Source organism: Cervus elaphus, chromosome 17 (genome assembly GCF_910594005.1).
Source record: "Cervus elaphus chromosome 17, mCerEla1.1, whole genome shotgun sequence".
Lineage (NCBI taxonomy): Eukaryota > Metazoa > Chordata > Mammalia > Artiodactyla > Cervidae > Cervus > Cervus elaphus.
In genome coordinates, this window is record NC_057831.1 from 17,227,908 (window position 1) to 17,250,950 (window position 23,043).

General features: G+C 40.2%; 1 protein-coding gene across 2 annotated transcripts in view; it reads left to right on the forward strand.

Annotated features, from left to right (window-relative positions):
• ELOVL6 (ELOVL fatty acid elongase 6) overlaps positions 1–23,043 on the forward strand; it is a 135,686-nt gene that overhangs the window by 107,729 nt on the left and 4,914 nt on the right. For both annotated transcript variants that reach the window (XM_043870731.1, XM_043870730.1), the window contains exon 4: positions 14,170–14,321. In XM_043870731.1, the coding sequence (XP_043726666.1) occupies positions 14,170–14,321 (152 nt within the window). The remainder of the gene's footprint in view (positions 1–14,169; positions 14,322–23,043) is intronic.

Genomic DNA, 23,043 nt, shown 5'->3' on the forward strand with positions numbered 1-23,043 from the left:
GCAGATCATAGGAACTTTCACACAGTGAGGGATAAAAAGGTAGTAGTATTTTTAAATGAATAAACCTAGGTAGAAACAATATGATAAAATTAAAATTTTGTAAAGGGATATATGTGCAATGATTTTACTTACATTGAGTGGCAGATTCTTGTCTCAGTGTTCAAGTAAGGATTATGAACTCGATATTAACATGTAAGAATACCAATGGGTTCCTTAATCTGAAGTTTTTATGAAACTGCTAAGAGGGTTTGTGGATAATGGTCGAGTTCATTATGATTCTGTAATGAAGACCATAAAGAAGGCTGCTGCTGCTGCTAAGTCGCTTCAGTCGTGTCTGACTCTGTGTGACCCCATAGACGGCAGCCCACCAGGCTCCCCCGTCCCTGGGATTCTCCAGGCAAGAACACTGGAGTGGGTTGCCATTTCCTTCTCCAATTCGTGAAAGTGAAAAGTGAAAGTGAAGTTGCTCAGTCATGTCCGACTCATAGTGACCCTATGGACTACAGCCCACCAGCTTCCTCCGTCCATGGGATTTTCCAGGCAAGAGTACTGGAGTGGGGTGCCATCGCCTTCTCCGAAAGAAGGCTGAGCACTGAAGAAATGATCCTTTCAAATTGTGGTGCTGGAGAAGACTCTTCCTTGGACAGCAAAGAGATCAAACCAGTCAATCCTGAAGGAAATCCATCCTGAATATTCATTGTAAGGATTGATGCTGAAGCTCCAATATGTTGGCCACCTGATGCAAACAGCTGGCTCATTGGAAAAGACCCCCATGCTGGGAAAGATTGAAGGCAAGAGGAGAAGGAGATGACAGAGGATGAAATGGTTGGATGGCATCACCAACTCAATGGATATGAGTTTGAGCAAATTCTGGGAGATAGTGAAGGACAGGGAAGCTTGGCGTGCTGCACGTTGTGGGGTCCCAAAGAATGGGACATAACTTAGCAACTGAACAACAAGAATGAAAACTTGATACATCCTATAACATACAGACTCTTCCCTGGTGGATCAGAGGTTAAAGCATCTGCCTGCAGTGCAGGAGACCCGGGTTCAATCCCTGAGTTGGGAAGATCCCCTGGAGAAGGAAATGGCAACCCACTCCAGTACTCTTGCCTGGAGAATCCCATGGAGGGAGGAGCCTGGTAGGCTACAGTCCATGGGGTCACAAAGAGTCGGACACAACTGAGCAACTTCACTTATATATAGTTATATATAGTATATATATAACATATAGTTATATATAGTATATTATAGAGAAGAGTTCTGATTTCATCCTCCTCCTCTCATGCTTTGTAGCATTCCTATCCCAAGACATTTGTACTGATGTTTATCTCTCTCTCTCTCTTTCCTTCAACCAGTCATCACTGATTCTTCACCTTTAGTGATAAATGGATTCAATTTATAGCTGCAAGTGCTGAGTCATTTATCAGGCAGTCTCTTAACTCTGGTGTTGATATTGGCTGTGACCGTGCAATTTGGAACCAGTCTGTTGTTCCATGTCCAGTTCTGTTTCTTCTTGACCTGCATACAGATTTCTCAGGCAGGTCAGTGTTATGTCCGATGTCCGGAATCCCCGAGCGGGAAGAGAGAAGGCTTCCAAGACAATGCAACTCGCAAAAAAGGGAAGTTTATTGCTGACTCGAGTCAGGGCTCACTGCCGCAACCAACGCAGTGGTGTAGGGTCAGAAAGCGCTGAGCCCGAGCTGTTACCCAATTTATAAGGTGTGCATAAGCAGTTGGTAGCTGGCTTAAGTGGATTGGTTACATGTTTGCAAAGTAACCTTATTGGCTCAAACCTTTGCGCGCTTTTTTCAAACTTGGGCATTTGCGGGCTTTTCAGCTTTCCCCTGATAGGTTCCCTTTTCCTTACTGGGCCCATATTGATTGGCTGGCTCCAGGTGGCCTGATAATCATGTTACCCTGGAAAACCAGGCCTACTCCTAATCTAGGCTGCCTGTCATGGCGCAGCCTCACAGTCAGGTGGTCTGGTATTCCCATCTCTCGAATTTTCCACAGTTTGTTGTGATCCACACAGTCAAAGGCTTTGGCATAGTCAATAATGCAAAAGTAGATGTTTTTCTGGAATTCTCTTGCTTTATCGATGATCCAGCAGATGTTGGCAATTTGATCTCTGGTTCCTCTGACTTTTCTAAATCTAGCTTGTATATCTGGAGGTTCTTGGTTCATGTTCTGTTGAAGCATAGCTTGAAGGATTTTGAGCATTACCTTGCTAGTATTGAAATGAGTGCAATTGTGTGGTAGTTTGAGCATTCTTTGACATTGCCTTTCTTTGAGATTGGAATGAAAACTGATGTTTTCCAGTCCTATGGCCACTGCTGAGTTTTCCATGTTTGCTGGCATATTGAGTGCAGCACTTTCACAGCATCATTTTTTAGGATTTGAAATAGCTCAACTTGAATTCCGTCACCTCCACTAGCTTTGTTTGTAGTGTTTCCTAAGCCCCACTTGACTTCATACTCCTGGTGAGTGACCACACCATCATGGTTATCCAGGTCATTAAGACCTTTTTTGTACATGTCTTTTGTGTATTCTTGCCACCTCTTCTTAATCTCTTCTTCTTCTGTAAGGTCCTTGCTATTTCTGTCCTTTATTGTGCCCATTTTTGCATGAAATATTCCCTTGGTATCTCTAATTTTCTTGAAGAGATCTCTAGTCTTTCCCATTCTGTTGTTTTTCTCTATTTCTTTGCACTGTTTGCTTAAGAAGTCTTTGATATCTCTCCTTGCTATTCTTTGGAACTCTGCATTCAAATGGGTATATCTTTCCTTTTCTCTTTTGCCTTTAGCTTCTCTCCTTTTCTCAGCAATTTGTAAGGCCTCCTCACAGCCATTTTGCCTTGTTGCAATTCTTTTTATTTCATGCATCCATTTATCTAATGGATTTTTAGAACAGCCCGACAAAAGGAATTGGGCACATAGAGAGCAGAAACTTATGGCTTCCGTCTCCTCCCTTTCTTATGGGTAAAACATGATCTCACATAAGTTTAGGGCCCAAATCCTAAAAGACATTCCTAGTCCCCAGTTTTAAGGATGTGGAAAGCTGAGCCATCATAGTTAATTTTCTCCTCCCTCCTCACTTTCTTTCTTTTTTGTTTCAATTTTTGGGTCAAGGGAGAGACCATTTATACAAATAATGTTATATATCATTATTCAAGTATTCTCCCAATGAAATTTTCATTAATCATCTCTCAGGTGGAAAAAAAGTTTGGTTTCTTCTTGCAGTTGCGAACCCTAGTTAAGACTGTGCAATGGAATTAATGGGTCAATGCTATTTGTCTTGGCACTGGAGTTATCATTGCCTAGTAATTTGGGAATATTCCAAAAGAGATTAAGAATTTTCTCAAAGGAACAAAGCTTTCTGTAGAAACAAGATATGTAACCACTTTTGTAGTTCTGGGGAGTTTTTTGCTTCAACATTAATTTCTACTATGCCCACATTTATTTTCAGGTTCTTTTTAGTTCATTCAAGTCTCTTTCTTTAATTTTCTGCCATACTTAATTTGGGTCACTAATGGCAAGACTTTACCTCATTGCTACCATCTTAAAAGTCCAGGAATCAGCACATTGTTCTTTCCATATGTTGGTGAAAGTCAATAAACCTTAGTCATGAGCAAGTCTCCACTCACCCAGGCATGAGTTAGATGGCATCCCATCAGTGGTGAAATTCAGGGAGAAGCGCTCTCACCTAGGACAGCAGTGATGCAGAGACAGGCATCTGTCTTCATCAGTTACCTGGACGGCTTCATCCAAAGGTTCATGGAGTAGGGAGTGGAAGGCGGTCTGCAGGGTGAAGTCTCCAGGACAGCCCTAATTCAGAGCCAGCACTCATAGGTGCTTCCACATCCAAGATGCCAAGTGAATTGGAATGAGATGGTCCTGGATATTAGAATTGTTTTAGCATGCATCTTGGTGATTGTAATGTCCAGTCAACTTGAGAACCACTATACTAAATGAAAGCCTACTGGCAAGTGCAGGGTCAGGTCTGGGTAAAGGGCAAAGGACTGGAGCCATAGTCAGAAGATTCTGCTACTTAGTAACTGTAATCTCAGGCCTGTCCCCTGTTCTTCTCCATGCCCATTTCTCTCTTTGTCTATGTAACCATGAAGGTTACATACCACACCATAGTGGTACCACATGAAGTTGTTGTGAAAATCAGATTTCATAATGTAGGGACTCAATAAATTTCTTCAAATGTGAAATACTATGCCACCATCTAGTTAAGCACTTGTCAGCCAGAACTGAAGCTGGTTTCATGTGGCTTACCTTCGTATTTATTTTTACAACTCACAGTCTATGTATGTATAACCTTTCTTAAATGTATACAACCTGGATCATCCTGTAGAATGTTCTGTTCCTTATATTTTTCACTTAATCACCACATATCCTGGAGCTCTTCTATGTCAACACCTAAGGCAAATGTACCTGGTATATTTTATTGCTATATTGATTTCATTGTAATTAATTTAATCATTTCATGTTTGTTATATTGAGATGTTTATATTACATCTTAGCCATCTTTTTTTTTAATCAATTTTTTAAATTGCAGTAACATTGGCTCATAATACTTTACAAGTTTTATGGATATCAAAAGTTGTTGGTCGCTCAGTCGTGTCTGACTCTTTGCCACGCCATGGGTTGTAGCCCACCAGGCTCTTCTGTCCATGGGAGTCTCCAGGCAAGAATGCTAGAGTGGGTTGCCATTCCTTTCTCCAGGGGATCTTCCTGATACAGGGATTGAACCCGAGTCTCCTGCATAGCGGGCATATTCTTTACCATCTGATCCACCAGAGGAGCTCATGGGTACTGAGTTGGCCAAAAACTCATTCAGATTATTCCACAGGATGTTACAGAAAAACTCAAATGAACCTTTCGGCCAACCTAATACATAACATTGTTACTTCTGTCTACCTTACAGCTTGCTCACCAGCAAACTTCTAGTATCTGTTACCATAGAGTAGATCCCCTTTACCCATTTTTGCTCTTTGGTAATCAATACTCTCTCTTCTGCATCTACATGGTTTTTTGTTTGGTTTGGTTTATTCATTTATTTTGTTGTTAGTTTATTAGTTTTCTCATAGTCTACATATGAGTGAAACAATGTGGAATTTGTCAGTCCGACTTTTTTCACTCACCTTCAGGGTCCACCCATGTTGTCCCAAATGGCTAGGTTTCAAAAGATGTGTGTAGTTTCAATTTTGGTGAATATATATATGTTGTTCAGTCGCTATGTTGTGTTTGATGCTTTGCAACTCCATGGACTGCAGCATACCAGACTGTCCTTCACTATCTCCTGGAGTTTGCTCAAACTCATGTCCATTGAGTCAGTGATGCCATCCAACCATCTCATCCTCTGTCAACCCCTTCTCCTCTTGCCCTCAGTCTTTCCCAGCATCAGGGTCTTTTCTAATGAGTCAGCTCTTCACATCAGGTGGCCAAACTATTAGAGCTTCAGCATCAATCCTTCCAATAGAATATTCAGTTGCAAACTCTATTTAAGACTGTGCAATGGAATTAATGGGTCAGTGCTATTTGTCTTAGCACTGGAGTTATTGCTGTCCTAGTAATTTGGGAATATTCCAAAAGAGATTAAGAGGTTGATTTGCTTTAGGATTGACTGGATTAGTCTCCTTGCTGTCCAAGGGACTCTTGGGAGCCTTCTCCAGCACTACTGTTCAAAAGCATCAATTCTTTAGCATTCAGCCTTCTTTATAGTCCAGTTCTCACATCCATACATGATCACTCGAAAAATCATAGCATGGACTATACGGACCTTTGTTAGCAAAGTGATGTCTCTGCTTTCTAATACACTGTCTAGGTTTGTCATAGCTATTCTTCCAAGAAGCAAGTGTCTTTTAATTTCATGGCTGCAGTCATCATTGGTGTTGATTTTGGAGCCCAAGAAAATGAAACCTGACGCTATTTCCACATTTTCCCCATCTTTTTGCCATGAAGTGATGGGACCAGACTCCCTGGTCTTAGTTTTTTCAATGTTGAGTTTTAAGTCAGCCTTTCAGTCTCCTCTTTCACCTTCATCAAGAGGCTCCTTAGTTCCTCTTTACTTTCTGACATTAAAATGCTATCATCTACTTTTGGACTCTATGGGAGAAGGCGAGGGTGCTGAGAGAACAGCATCGAAGCATGTACATTATCAAGTGTGAAACAGATCGCCAGTCCAGGTTAGATGCATGATACAAGTGCTCAGGGCTGGTGCACTGGGATGACCCAGAGGGATGGGATGGGGAGGGAGGTGGGAGGGGGGATCAGGATGGGGAACACATGTAAATCCATGGCTGATTCATGTCAATGTATGGCAAAAACCACTACAATATTATAAAGTAATTAGCCTCCAACTAATAAAAATAATTGGAAAAAAAATTAAAAAATAAAAAAATTTAAAAAATTAAATAAAATGCTATCATCTGCATATCTGAGGTTGTTGATATTCTCCCCAGCAATCTTGATTCCAGATTCTGAGTCATCCAGCTCAGCATTTCACATGATGCACTCTGTATATAAGTTAAATAAGCAGGATGACAAACATACAGCTTGGACAAACATACTCCTTTCCCAATTTGGAACCAGTGTGTGTTCCATGTCCAGTTCTAACTGCTGCTTCTTGTCCTGCATACAGGTTTCTCAGGAGGCAGGTAAGGTGGTCTGGTATTCCCATCTCTTTAAGACTATTCCACAGTTTGTTGTGATCCACACAGTCAAAAGCTTTAGCATAGTCGATAAAGCAGAAGTAGATTTTTTTTTTTTTAATTCCCTTGCTCTTTCTATCATCCAGCATATGTTGTCAATTTGATCTCTGGTTCCTCTGCCTTTTCTAAATCTAGCTTGTATATCTGGAGATTCTTGGTTCATGTACTGCTGAAGCCCTGCTTGAAGGATTTTGAGCATAATCTTGCTGGCATGTGAAATGAGTGCAATTGTACAGTAGTTTGAACATTCTTTGGCATTGCCTTTCTTGGGGATTGGAATAAAAACTGACCTTTTCCAGTCCTGTGGCCATTGCTGAGTTTGCCAAATTTGCTGTCATATTGAGTGCAGCACTTTAACAACTTCATCTTTTAAGATTTGAAATAACTCAGCTGGAATTACATCACTTCCACTACCTTTGTTCATAGTGATACTTCCTAAGGCCCACTTGACTTCACCCTCCAGGATGTCTGGGTCTTGGTGAGTGACCACACCATCATGGTTATCTGAGTCATTAAAAACTTTTTTGTACAGTTCTGTGTATTCTTGCCATGTCTTCTTAATATCTTCTGCTTCTGTTAGGTACTTGACATTTTTGTCCTTTATTGTGCCAACCTTTGCATGAAACTTTCCCCTAGTATCTCTAATTTTCTTTAAGAGATCACAAGTCTTTCCCATTCTGTTGTTTTACCCTATTTCTTTGCATTGTTTGCTTCAGAAGTCTGTCTTTTCTCTCCTTGCTATTCTCTGGAACTCTGCATTCAGTTACGAATATCTTTCCCTTTCTCCTTTGCCTTTTACTTCTTTTCTCAGCTATTTGCAAGGCCTCCTCAGACAACTCCTTTGCCTTCTTGCATTTTTTTTTCAAGAAGAAATATATATATATTCATTACATTATGCAATTTTAACATCACCTTTCTTGATCCACAAGAAACTTCAAACTTTCTAATGGAGATATGCAACTAAATATCCAAGTCAAGATCAATCAGTCACAGCTAGAAATGACCACTCAGTAAAAAGTGAAATTGTGCACTCTTAATTGTTAGTGGAGGAGGAGTAGAGAAAATAAAATAAATTTTTGAAAACTATGATGTGTGGGGTTGGCCAAAAAGTTCATTGTTGTTTTCCATGGTATCATACAGAAAAATATGAAGGAACTTTTTGGCCAATCCAATACATCCCCATTTAACTGCCTGTTTATTGGACAAAAAAAAAAAAGCTTCAGACTTTGACTTGTTATATTGTTATTGGAAAATGTGTTTATAGCAAGGAGCAGTCTAGACCAAACAAAAGGAGACATTCTCTATTACAGATACATGTCCTCAAGTGTGGAAAGGTGGGTTGTCGATAGAGACAAGATACTGATGTGGAGAGGCCTTCATTCCCTGTCACAAGTGCTATAATATTTTGGTTCTCATTGATTTGCTTTAACGTATTTGGGGATCATTGAGTATTCTTCCTGTTCTGGAGACTGTCAGAGTCTAGGACAGTTGTCAGAGTCTAAGACAGTCTAATGGCAGGTAAAGTTTGTCATCAGGGAAATCAGTGGCCTCTCCCATGTTTATAAAGTTGCTGCTGTGAGATCAGCCATCCCCACTTTTTGACAACTGATAAGATCTTATAGTTTTTTTTTTCCTCATTACAAGATACAAGTGTAATGAAACATTTTTGTTGCTCAATACTGGAAGGGATTGCACCTTTGGTTATTGAGTTAGCAGGGGGTGGGGGGGCAGGGGAAGGGAGGCCAGGGTGTTGGCACTGTAGAATAAAAATTCCTTGAGAAACCTTGTTTTGATCCCTAAATACATTTAAGTTGAGGGCCAAGAAGGAAGCAATGCAAAAGTGGTTTTATTAGCTCTTAGTGTTCATGCAGAAATAATTGAAAGTATTATTGATGATTTATACCCAAGGCTCCTTATTCTCAGGGTAGAATTCTGGAATTCTAATAGTCATTACTGAGATGTTTCACTTTGACTTCCAGAAGGAACTAAAATTGGAAGATTAGAATACAGTTAATTCAACTTTTTCTCAGGTAAATACATAGTGAGACCTCATGATCACAGCGTGGGTTTGAAAGATTAGCTATATTGCTCAAGCTTTTTTAGAAGGGACTCCAGTGTTTATACCATGAGTTGTTTCTGTCAGAATTTGAAATCTGTTTATATAATATATATATATTTGTTTATTTACATATTTATTACCACCTATAATGAGCTATAGAGAGTCTCTCCCTGCCCCAATGGATTATAATACCTGATACTTGATGGATGTTGATGACATAGATGTTGATTCAATGAATGAGTCGGTCTTTCTTCACCAGTGCCCGTGTGTCATCCACAGGCAGATCAGGGAGTAGTATTGTATCTCAGTCTCATACTAAGAAGTTGCAAGCTAGTACCATCGTGATTATTCAGCGTATCAGTTTTGTAAGTAGGTGCCTATTTTAAAATGTATTTTTTAAATTGTCCATCTCATACCAGCTTGCTTCCCAGTGGTCAGGCAATGCAGAAACATGTGTACAGTACAAAATAGAAGGTTCCCATCTCCATCCCCGGGTGTCACAGTAGGAGTCCAGTGGGCATTCTTGGCACCTCCTTGATTACATGCTGTGGCAAATGGTGATGATGATGAAACAGGCTTTTTCTGGGCTAGAAATCTAGAACATCTGATTGAGAAGAAGCACCTTACTTAGTTAATCAGGGCTGTGGTTTCTTCCCAATCTCCTTCCTGCATTGTGTCTTTAGGACCCAGTAGCTGAAGCAGGACAGGAACCCTCCACTGAGGTCTCCCCTCTTCCATTAATTGTTATAATCAAAACTAGACTTGGGCAAGAAAAATGATGTATTTCTTTAAAAAAAAAAAAAAAAGGATGCTGGTGTGACTTTACAGCTGGGAAAAGGGTGTGATGATGTATGTAGTCACCTGCCCCCACTAAATATAATGGCCCATACTTTTCTAGCCTCTTTGAAGCCCTAGATTTAGAATCTTTATCATCTGATCGAAAGGTAAATTTTGCATGAACCGGGAGCTTTTCGATACCAACAATCTCTTCTTCCTGTTGGAAAATGCTCATAACGCTTAAGAATAAAACACGTAGTAACATGAATAATCATCAGTGCCAATCAAATTTTCCATTTATCAATTTCCTTGACTTTCATTTAGGGTAATTTCAATTAAGGACATTTAGCCTTAACTGGGGAAAGTTAAAAGTGATTTTCAACACTGAAGGCCAGAGGAAGTAAAGCAGCAATGACAATAAATAGTAATTAAATAATAATAGTATAATATTTATTCAGCACCTACATACAAGAGGCTGTGTGCTAACTAAATACCTTACTTATATTGTCCTATAAAATTTATAGAACTAATTTACAAATTAAGTATTAATTCAGATGAATGAAGACTGAGAGAGGTTAAGTAATTTGTCCAGTCATGAAACTAAGGAGAGCACTGTGATTGGAATTTGCAACTCAAATCTATGGGTATTGGCTCACAGTGGTCCAGGCGTGTGGCCTGGAAAGCGTGTCAAGATTGGTGAGTACTGTCTGCCATGAGTATGAGTAAGGACTGGGAATAGCCAGACATAAGCCGTATATTTGTCTCTTGTATCACATGAAGATGATGTAAATTATGGAGGGGAAAAAGTCTCCTCCCTTCAAGTACGTGTTGGCGAAGTCTGCCAGTCTAAGAACCCTGTGCCCAGTTATAACAGAAAGCTGCCTGGTTCCAAAGCATACGGTGGCTGAGATATGCCAGGGGCAGAGGTACTGGTTTCCCACAAATAACAATCACCCCTTTGGCCAAGCAGCTCCCTGACGGCTCCCCAGCAGTGGCATTGTCACATCACAACAAAGCGCCTTTGCCCTCAGACACATGCGCCCGACGGCTGGCACTGAGGGTTTCCCTGAAAAATGCACTGTCCTCTGTTTTGAGTCAGCCTTATTGTTCAGAGCTTAGGGGGTGAGGCGCATGTCCAGATATGGGACAATAAGATGAGCTATAGGCTTGTTGCCAGTAATATTGTGGGTCACTGTGAGACCTAAACTTTGAATTCTGCAGTGCTCTGAAATGACCTCCCCTTCGTGCCCTCCCCTCAGAGCCTGGATACCTATTTAACCCTAACTCAAATGCCACCTCCTCTTCCAGGACTACTAGCAGCAGCCAGAGTTAGTGTACTGATTCTTGTCACCCTAGCACCTAGAACATTGCCAATGAGTATTTAACAAGTGAAAGAATTAATAGCTGTGCCAATGCTTAGAATATGGGGTATAGTTAAACTACAGTGAGTTTTGAAACTCAGGAAGATAAAAAAGTCATTATTCCAAAACTCCTTTCCTTGGATCTACTATGATCATGTCTGAAGCACATAGTCTAGCAGCAAAATGTGGTGGAGGCAGGGCTCTGCTTCCTGGGTGTCCTGGACTGGGCTCAGAGGGAAAGACACAGTCTCTACAACATGTTGATTGTTCAGAAAAGTCACAGATCTGGGGCCTCAGGAGCAGGGACTGATACATCTTGAAAGTGGGTCATGTGTGTGTTTCTTTGCTTTCAGCTGGTGTAGAAATCACTGATGTATCCCCCATTGATGTATCTGTCTATGAAAGCCAGCTAACTGATACAGTAGGTAGTTTACCAGCAGTATCTGTGACCAAGACATATTTGATAGCCACAAAAGGTTAACCAGTGTTCAGAAGTTTCCTGAAAGTAGGATGCTCTGGGGTCTAAATAAAAAGCAAAACTCCAAGTGGCTTATACAGTAAGGAAGCTCTATCCCCAAACCAAGAAGTCTTGTGGTAAAGTCACTGAAAGACTGGTGCATTCAGCAGGGCAGTCACACCTTGGAGTAATACTTTGCAATCCTCTCTGAGCGAACGTTATCCTCAAGGGACCTTCCTCCTGGTGGTAAGCTGTCTGCTGCTCTTCCAAGTAGTATGTGGTAATGAGCAAGGAAAACTTTCCCCAGAAGGCCCCCAGCAGCTCTCTCCTCACATTGTATTGATTAGAATTGGGTCATTGTCCATCCTAACAAGTCATTGTGAGAAAGCTCTCTCCTCACATCATATTGATTAGAATCGGGTCATTGTCCACCTAACAAGTCATTGTGATAAAGGGAAATAGGATTACTAAAACTTGCTTAGGTAATTAGGATTTACTCCTAAATTGAAGATAAGACCACCTTCCTGGAGGCAATCGTGATTTGGGAGAACCTGGACAAAATCAGGGTTCTTTTCACATGGAGGAGGAGGAAGGGAATTGGCCCCTGAATAGACAACCAGAACATCTCTCTGGATGCTCAGCGGAAGTGCCATATGCATTTTTGCGTAGTACCTTCCACAGCAGCAAATCAGTCCCCAATTTGCTAATAATTTGGTGATGGTGGCAACTTTTCATATGAAATTTAGCCATCGTCTGGTGGAATAAAGACAAAACATGAAAAATCAATTCAGGATAAGACAGAAAATTCTCCATTATTTGACAGTACCAATGAAATCCAACTCCCCATTCTCAAATCGGGACAAGTTTATTGACCCTAAAGGCTTTTAGGTCATTCCACCAGGAGGGGACATTTCTTTGAGATAAGAGAGTGAGAAGAGCAGCCTTCAAGGAAACACAGGAAAAAATCTCCCCAAGAAGAGGAAATATCATATGCAGAGGTGCTAAGGCAGAAAACTGGAAGGATCAGAACGTGCTGGAGTGATTGGCTCACAGGAGCAGGAGGAGCGTGGCAGGATGCAGGGGTGAGGAAGGAGGGGCCATCCAGAGCCTTGTGGTTTCTGTTAGGGAGTTGGGGGTTACATTCTGTGTTCAGCAGGAAAACGCTGAAGGATTAAACAGGGCTCTGCAACTGTAAAATCATACCAATAATCCTGTGCAGAATGGTATTATATGTTGGAAAGAGTAACTTTGTTTAAGGTTCAGTTCAGTTCAGTCACTCAGTCGTGTCCGACTCTTTGCGACCCTATGAATCGCAGCACGCCAAGCCTCCCTGTCCATCACCAACTCCCGGAGCTTACCCAAACTCATGTCCATCGAGTCGGTGATGCCATCCAGCCATCTCATCCTCTGTCTTCCCCTTCTCCTCCTGCCCCCAACCCCTCCCAGCATCAGGGTCTTTTCCAATGAGTCAACGCTTCGCACGGTAGGCCGTATATTATTAGAGAAGCTGCTTATAGAGTCCTCACTTAATTAATAGGCAGTTGCCAAGAATTCAACTTCATAACCTCTATTCTATGCAAAGCTGGCCTTTAGTTCTCACTAGTGGATGGGGTAGCTGAGTGGAATGACTTAGTCAAGCGACACTGAAGTGTCATTGAGTGTCACTTAAATGCTGAAGTGATTCAGTTATACATACATGTATATGTATATGTGTGTATGTAGTTCTTTTTCATATTTTCCATTATGGTTTATTATAAGATACTGAGTGTAGTTCCCTGTGCTATACGGTAGGACCTTGTTGTTTATCTATTTTTTACATAGTAGTGTGTGTGTCAGCTAATCCCAAACTCCTAATTTATCCCTCCCCCAAACCCCTTTCCCCTTTGGTAACCATAAGTTTGCTTTCTATGCTAACTGACTTTAGAACCTAAAAGGGAATGCTGCCAGAAAAAAAGATGGGCAAACACATGTCTCCCGTGATCAGTCAGCTCTCCTTTCACTCATGCACGTGGCTTGTGAACTCTGGGACACATGTCTATGGGACTCACACCATGATGAAGGCTGTGTGTTCCAGTCGACAAGACCTTTCATTCTCGCTTACATTACTGAGCCCAACACACTCCAGAGCTCTCCTGTTTCTTTAGCAGTTCCGTGATAACAAGTCCATATGTGAGTTTACTTCTCAACCAACGGTCTCACGTTTTCGGCACTTGGAGCACCTCTGGCTATGCAGAGGCAAATCCGTTACCGGACGCTGAAGAACAGTGGCGATGCAGTGTCAGGGCCTAGTTCTGGGAGCTCAAGGGTGTGAGCCTGGGTGGGCTGCAGGATTGATAGAGCTAAACCTTCTTCCTCTGGCTTCTGTGAGAAAAAAACGGATTAGAGAGATTCAAGGGAACAGAGGCAAGGGGTTTGGAGAATGATTGGACAAAGGACAGAACTGAGAGAATTCCAAAAGTTTTCAGCCAATTCCCTCTCACCCCCAAGGGATAGTTCTCGAGTTGAAACACTAAGGTAATTGGAGTTCTTGAGATCCTGCCCTGGATCTAGTCCCCTTTTCCATGAGCTCTTTTTGGAACATGGATGAAGAGTAAATGGCATGGCCTTCAGAATACAGCTCTGAGTAGTTTTCTTGCTCTTGTTAACAAAACATTTTTAAATGCTTCTGGGTAAATGCAAATGATTGTGATGCAGTTCTGCCTATTCCTGCCGATGGCAGTCTTCTACTAATGGTTAATGTCAGACATGAAATTATTTTCCTGAATATTGTTTCTTTTCTCTTTTCATTATGAAGTATATTCGGTGCTCTTCGAACTGGTGCTTATATGGTGTACAGTGTGATGACCAAAGGCCTGAAGCATTCAATTTGTGACCAGGGTTTTTACAATGGACCTGTCAGCAAATTCTGGGCTTATGCATTTGTGCTAAGCAAAGCACCCGAACTAGGTGAGTGTCTTCTCTCCTTCCATTTCCTCCCCCACCCTCACCCCTTTGTAGTTACACACCCATAATATTTATTGAAAAATGAACAAAGAAATCATTTGAAAGTCCTGTTTTATTGGTTGCAGGAAAATTACAATAAGTGAATTTGCATTCTTAACTAACTTCCATTATTCGTGTTCTCTTCCCTCCTTTTAAATAATTGTACTGTGTGTGTATCAAGAGCCAAAGAGTTTATATAGAACATGCATGGATCCAAGCCTCACTGGAAGCACAGTTCCAGGGGCTAAGAACATCTACCTAGCCCCTTCTCTGAGACTTTTAACAGCTGAACTAATATTAGAATATCGGGGAAAGTTTGCCTCACAGCTATTTCCCAGTCTCATAGCGAAGCATATGTTCAACTCTGGAGTTTGGATACAGACTAGGACATTCAGCCTTTTGTTTGGGTATCCTCATGTTCTCATTCACAAAATATTAAGGGTTAGTTTCTGATGTTGTTTAATCAATTGAAGAAATAGGCCTTAGAGAAATATAATTCATCTTCTAGAAATTAATCCAAAATTCTGGTACTGGATAGATAGGTAGATTCCTAACAGTTTTTGCTTTAACTTGAACTCTCTTAACTTGAACTCTTGAATATGTGCGTCACAAGTTAACAAACACAGTGGAAAATCAAGTAGCAAGGGTTTTTTTTTTTTAACACAGGCACAGTTCCCTAGGAAAATATCTTTGTTGCCAGAAAAAGGGAGCCACCAGTGATAAAAAGATCTGAGTTCATCTATGAGCCATGCTGGCTAGCATCTCACAGGATCATGTCCCACATCCTTAGGGGACACCTGTCCATCCTCTGGGTTTCTTAATGTTTGATCTGTAATTAAGAATTGGCTTATTTAGTTCAAAATTTTCATTTGTAGATTGCGTTCCATCTCCTGTTTCTCCTGATAAAAGGGTTGGAAGTTGTAATTTCATTATCAGTTACCTGCAGTATTAGCTATTGAGTCTTTCTGAAGGGTTCCCCTAGTTTGTGTCTGTTCACAAAGGAGATGACGTGCCTCTTGAGGCCCAAAGGAGCTGTCTTCTAGTTCCTTATGCCATTGGCTTGATGATCACTTTGCCTGGAGAAGCCTCATTCACCACAGCAGTTTATAGGCTACATATCAAACAATCCATTCCTTCATAGTTCAAACAAGGGATTGAAGGGCTGTCAGTGGGCTAAAGAGTTGAAAGATAAATCCTAAACTCGATGCGGCTCTTTAATGAGGGTAGTGTGTGACACCAACTCTTCATGTGGTTTCAGATCCATTATACAGATGTTTTCAGTCTTGAGTACCCTTTTTCAATTTTCAAATATGACTTATTCCCTTTCAGATATCCTGGATCTTACTTGATAATTATCTTCACGAGGTAAACTGCTTCATCAAAATAGATCCTAAACCAGTTCACCTAATTTAGTGAACATGTGTGCTTTGGGTGGCTTTTTGTTGGTTTGGGAAGTTAAATTCCTTCCCTGTTTTTCACTCTTAGAAAACCTTGTCGCTACTATTTAATTAAGAAAGCTTTATTCATTTGAATTATTTAGAATTTTTCTTATTTTTTAGGTCCCCAGTTCTGCCTTCAGTTCTCTATTCTGAACTTCCTAATGTATACCAGAAAGAAAAGGTCTTGAGAGAGAAAAAAGAACAGTTCTTCCATGTTCAGTACTGAAAACTCTATTTTCCCACTCCCAAAAAACCTGCATGCCTGCAGTTTTCACTAAAGTATTTTTTTTTATTGTGGCAAAGCAGATGTAAAATTGGCCATTTCTAGGTGACAGGGCTGCTGCATTATGGGCGTTGGCATTGTGCAGCCATCACACCATCCACCTCCAGAAGTTTTATCTTCCCCAACTGAAAGCTCTGTGCCCATTAAACACTAACATTCCCCCTTCACTGGACTTTTAATAGCAAGAAGAGCTTTCTGTCTCAGCAGAGAACAATGCGCTCATTTCAGTGAATTCCAGAGCTACGGTCTACTGGAACAAGTGAGGGGAAGAGAGCCACCAACCTGCGTTGTGTGCCAAAATCTTTGACTGACTACTGTTTGAATTATATTAAAACCTGCTGAGATTTTGTTTTGTTAAAACTTGGAAACATCTGCCCTGAGTCTAGGTCCTTGCTCAGTTGAGCTCCTCATTGTTTTTGAAACTCTGACTCAGCGGAGCTCCCGCTAACTCTGCGAAGAGGGGCGCAGCCATCTGTAACAAACCACACACGCAGTGGGCGCGCCACCTCTTGCTGGCTGGGGCCTCCACAGGCTCGTGAGCGTCTCCAGAGCTGCACTTGACAACACGTGGGCAGCAGGCGTAGTCCGGGAGGGACACTTAGCTCCCGGATCACCATGATCTGGCTTCAGGCGGGCTCTTGACTGAAAATAGCCAAACCAAAGGTTAGACTGGTAGAGAACATGAACCAGAGGAAGCTAAAATACGTGACATGGCCAAAACATTCACGAGTCAAAAGATCCACTGCTGATACATGGCCAAAATTCTTCCGTAATGCCTGCAGGACCTTTGCCCGAGAAAGATTGGTTGGCTGACACTGCATTCACGGTCTCAATATCTTGTTTACATTTCTCAGCCACTCTGTAGCTTTTGATAGGCCTGGATGTGGAATGCTATCAGTAAGTTTGGCTCACAACAAATTAAATGGGTTGTTGTGTGGTTTTTCCCAGAGAAAAAATAATTCATAATCCCCAGAGCTGTATGACTGGTGCATCTCAGCTGTGATATCAGAAGAACCCTGAGAGGTCTCAGGGCATCCTTTCTAGAACCTCACTCAAGGGAAACTCCCCTTCTCTGGGTTGGTGGCCTGCCTGGGGACAGTAACTTTGATATGGATTCGGAATGCTACTCCTGAGAGACTTAGGGCCATTACTGGAAGTGCCTCATCTTCTTTCTCCATCTGATCACCCTGCATAGCTCTTCTGAGAAAAACTGTTATGTGTATCTAAATTAATTTCATTTTGAAGATCTCATGGCATGATCTTTGCCCCCACCTCCCCATGTTAAATGGAAACACCTGGTATGTTTTATATCAAGCCAGAGACCCCCACTCAGACAGGAAGAATACAATATTCCATTCCAGATTTGTAGCTTCTGTGGTTAGCCCATTCTCATGATCTGTGTTTTGTCCCCTACCACTCTTCCCACTCAGACTGTTCTTTAGACAATAAAGTTTTAATATAAAGGTGATGACAGAGGTAAAATTAAGTCTAAGGAATTTAAAAGGATAAAATGCTCATTATTTTATGGCAAATAATTATGTTTGAATATTGTACAGGCTTTATTTTTATTTTAGTTAATACTTGGAGACTCAAAATCTCAATTACAAATAAATTTGCCTTTAACATACAATTCCTTGGAAATTCTACCTTCTTTCTGCTGTGAACAAAGATAAGTTGAAATTCCCATGTCTACGTTACAGTCCATAGAAGGAAGGGGAGGCACAGAGTAGTAATTACACAGAAATAGTGGTTCTTTGACAAGCACACAAAAATAGCACAGATTCACACAAATAAGTAGACACGCCAGGTCTCCTAACACTAGTTGTGTCCCCTTAACATATAGCTGAAAGTTACTGTCACCATTGATCATTATTAGTCTGTTTGACATTTATAGGCTTAATATGTCAAGCATCTCACACTAGAGAAGACTTTGAAGAAAATTTTATAAAAGGTTCAGAAATGCAGCAGCTGGAAACTCTTTCTTTCTGTTCTAAACAAACAAGTAATAATGTTGGAGTTTGCTTTTTCTTCTTGTTTTTTTCATATTCCCTACATAGTAACTGACTCTATGTTTTCTTGAAGAAGAGCTGATTTACAATCTTGTTAATTTCAGGTATACAGCAAAGTGATTCAGATTTTTTGTTCTTAAATTTTTTTTCCATTATAGTTTATTACAAGACATTGAATACAGTTTTCCATGCTATACAGTGAATCTTTGTTTATCTACCTTATATACAATAGCATGTGTATCTGTTAATCCCATTGCTGTTCAGTAGCCAAGTTGTGTTCAACTCTCTATGACCCCATGAACTGCTTCCAATCAGGTGGCCAAAGTATTGGAGCTTCAGTTTCAGCATCAGTCCTTCCAATGAATATTCAAGGTTGATTTCCTATAGGATTGACTGATTTGATCTCCTTGCAGTCCAATGGACTCTCAAGAGTCTTCTCCAGCACCACACTTCAAAAGCATCAGTTCTTCAGTGCTCAGCCTTCTTTATGGTCCAACTCTTATATCCATACATGACTACTGGAAAAACCATAGCTTTGACTATATGGACCTTTGTTGGCAAAGTGATGTCTCTGCTTTTTAATACTGCCTAGGTTTGTCATAGCTTTCTTCTAAGCAGCACATGTCTTAATTTCATGGCTGCAGTCATCAACTGCAGGATTTTGGAGCCCAAGAAAATAAAGTCTAACACTGTTTCACCATCTATTTGCCACGAAGTGACGGGACCGGATGCCATGATCTTAGTTTTCTGAATGTTGAGTTTTAAGCCAACTTTTTCACTATCCTCTTTCACCTTCATCTAGAGACTCTGTAGTTCCTCTTTGCTTTCTGCCATTAAAGTGGTATCATCTGCATAACTGAAATTTATTGATATCTCCTGGCAATCTTGATTCCACTTGTGATTCATCTAGCCTAGCATGATGTACTCTGCATATGAGTTAAATAAGCAGGGTGATAATATACAGCCTTAAGTTACTCTTTTCCCAATTTTGAACCAGTCCATTGTTCCATGTATAATACTGTTGCTTCTTGTCCTGCATACAGGTTTCTCAGAAGGCAGGTAAAATAGTTGGATATTCCCATCTCTCTAAGAATTTTCCACAGTTTGTTGTGATTGACACAGTCAAAGGCTTTAGCATGGTCAATGAAGCAGAAGTAGATGGGTTTTTTTGGAATTCCCTTGCTTTTGCTATGATCCAGCAAATGTTGGCAATTTGATCTCTGGTTCCTCTGCCTTTTCTAAATCCAGCTTGTACATCTGGAAGTTCTTGGTTCACATACTGTTGAAGCCTAGCTTGAAGGATTTTGAGCATTACCTTGCTAGCATGTGAAATGAGTGCAATTGTGCGGTAATATGAACATTCTTTGGCATTGCCCTTCTTTGGGATTGGAATGAAAACCGACCTTTTCCAGTCCTGTGGCCACTGCTGAATTTTACAGATTTGCTGGCATATTGAGTTAGAACACTTTCACAGCATCGTCTTTTAGGATTTGAAATAGCTCAGCTGGAATTCCATCTCCTCCACTCACTTTGTAGTAATGCTTCCTAAGGCCCACTTAACTTCACACTCCAGGTGAATGACCACACCATTCATGATTATCCAGGTCATTAACTGTCATTTTTGTACAGTTCTTCTGTGTATTTTTGCCACTTCTTCTAATCTCTTCTTCTTCTGTTAGGTCCTTGCTGTTTCTGTCCTTAATTGTGCCCATCTTTGTATGAAACATTCCCTCAGTATCTCTAATTTTCTTGAAAAGATCTCTAGTCTCCCATTCTATTGTTTTCCTCTATTTCTTTGCATTGTTCACTTAAGGCTTTCTTATCTCTCCTTGCTCTTCTTTGGCACTCTGCATTCAGTTGGGTATATCTTTCCTTTTCTCCTTTGCCTTTAGCTTCTCTTTTCTCAGCTCTTTGTAAGGCCTCCTCAGACAACCACTTTGTCTTCTTGCATATCTTTGGTTTGAGGATGGTTTTGGTCACCACCTCCTTACAATGTTACAAAGCTCTGTCCATAGTTCTTCAGGCATTCTGTCTACCAGATCTAATTTGATCTCTGGTTCCTCTGTCTTCTAAATCTAGCTTGTACATTTGGAAGTTCTTGGTTCATGAACTACTGTAGCCTAGCTTGAAGGATTTTGAGCATAATCTTGCTAACATGTGAAATGAGTGCAATTGTATGGGTCTTCGAACATTGTTTGGCGTTGCCGTTCTTTGGGATTGGAATGAAACTCCTAATTTATCCCATGCCTTGCTCCCACTTTTCCCTTTGGTGACCATAAGTTTGTTTCCTATGTTTGTGAGTCTGTTTTGTAAATGAATACATTTGCATATATTATAGCTTCCACATATAAGTGATATCATTATCGCATGTCTTTTACTTCACTTACATTCTCTAAGTCCATTCATGTTGTTACAAATGGCAATATTTCTTTTTTATGGCTGAGTAATATTCCCGTGTGTGTGTAATAGTAGTTGTTGTTTAGCAGCTAAGTCCTGTCCAACTCTTTGTGACCCCATGGACTGTAGCCCACCAGGCTCCTCCGTCCATGGAATTTCCCAGACAAGAATACTGACATGGGTTGCCATATCACATTTTTATCCATTCATCTGTTGATGGACACTTACGTTGTTTGTCATGCTTGTATGAACATTGAAGTGCATGTGCTTTTTTGAGTTAGAGATTCTGTCTTTTCAGAATATATACCCAGGAGTGGGATTGCTGGATCATATGGTAGCTCTGCTTTTAGTTTTTTGAGAAACCTCCATTCTGTTCTTCATAATGGCTGTACCAATTTACATTCCCATCAATCTTATCTTCTGTTTACTTAAGGTCCCATCAGAACCTTAAGTCCTTCCAAGACCCAACATTGTCTGACCTTCCTTTGTACCCAATGTTTTAGGGCATCCTTGAAGAATAAGGGATAAGACAAGGGTAAGTACTAATTCCCCTTGTGGTTAATTAAATTTCAGAGTAAGAAGAGGGACCACCTAGTTATCCTTGTTATACAAAAAGAAGTCGACGTCACCAAAGGTCATGAAGGATACTGATTTTTCTCATACCTGAAAACCACAAAGATAGGAAAGAAAATGAAGCACCTGCCACATAAATCCTGCTTCTGTCCCACATCCCAGTGTTTTGTTGTTGCTTTTTTGTTGTTGTTGTTGTTGTTTTTTTTTGGTACTTGTTAATGGAATTGGGTGTATTTGTTACTGTGCCTGCTCTTCATCTATTTTTATGTAAGTGTTTTAAAGTATATTTTTCAGAATCCCTAGGCTTTTCAGAGAATCATTATAGACAAAGAGCATCTATTACATGAGCACACTCTTGCTTCTATAATATAAATTCTCTACCTTAGATATGAATAGTGGTCCTTTGGGTAGCCAAAATAGCTCAGATGGGAGAATTAGACCAAAGAAACAGTAGTCTTTTTCTTCAAGGGGTTAATGTTACTGAGATGTTGGATAATCCTGTAAAGCATTTTCAGGGTTAATTCCACAAGAAGGTGTCATTCTCAGTTTTTTATCACTTGATTCATTGCTACCAAAATAATACCTATTATCCTCTTCAGTAAATACAGAGGATAATTTTTGTTCTTTTTCTGTTTTTGTCTTTTAACTTTTCAAAATTTATATTAGAGTACAGTTGATTTACAATGTTGTTAGTTTCAGGTACATAGCAATGATTCACTTATAAATATACATATACTCATTCTTTTTCAGATTCTTTTCCCATATAAATTATTACAGTATTAAGTAGATTTCCCTGTGCTATACAGTAGGCCCTTGTTGATTATCTAAATGCCTAATTTATCCTCCCCCACCCTTTGGAAACCATAAGTTTGTTTTTGAAATCTGTTTTGCTAGTAAGTTCATTTGTATCACTTTTTAGATTCCACATATAAGTGATATTGTGTGATATTTGTCTTCCTCTGACTTATTTCACTTAGTATGATGATCTCTCATCCATTGCTTCAAATGGCATTATTTCACTTTTTTATGACTAATATTCCATTGTATGTATGTAGCACATCGTTTCCATCCCTCTTGTGATGGACATTCACATTGCTTCTGTGTTTTGGCTGTTGTACATAGTGCTGCAATGAACATTAGGGTGCATGCATCTTTTCAAGTCATGCTTTTCTCTGGATACGTGCCCAGGAGGGGGATTCCTGGATCATAGGATAGTTCTATTTTTCATTTTTTAAGGACCCTCCATACTGTTCTCCATGGTGGCTGTACCAATTTAACATTTCTACCAACAGTGCAGGTTGGTTCCCTTGTCTCTACACCCTCTCCAGGATTTATTGGTTGTAGACTTTTTTAAAAAATTTTATTGGAGTCTAGTTGATTTAAGTGCTGTGTTAGTTTCAAGTACACGGCAAAGTGAATCAGTTGTATAACTGATATCAATTTTTTTTTTTTATTCTTTCCCCATATAGGCCACTAGGGAGTATTGAGTAGAGCTCCCGGTGCTCTGCAACAGGTTCTGAGTTATCTCTTTTATATATTGTAGTGTATATACGTCAATCCTGGTCTCCCAATTTATCCCTCCCCTACTGTATCCCCTAGTAACCATACATACCGTAACCTAGTTCTCTACATCTGTGATTCTACCTCTGTTTTGTAAATAAGTTCCATATACACACTGGAATATTACTCAGTCATTAAAAAATTACAAACTATTGATATTTGCAGCAACATGAATGGATCCAGAGATTGTCATACTGAGTGAAATAAGTCAGACACAGAAAGGCAAACGTTATATACTATTACTTATATGTAAATAGCCTAAAAAGGTATTTTTTGTAGATTCTTTGATAATGGCCAGTCTAACTGGTGTGATGTCTTTGTCTTTGGATATAGAGTATCTTTTTTGTCAACAGTTGCTCAGTAGTTACTTGTGATTTTCATGTTTTTGTGAGAAGAGGTGAGCTCAAGTCCTGCTCCGCTATCTT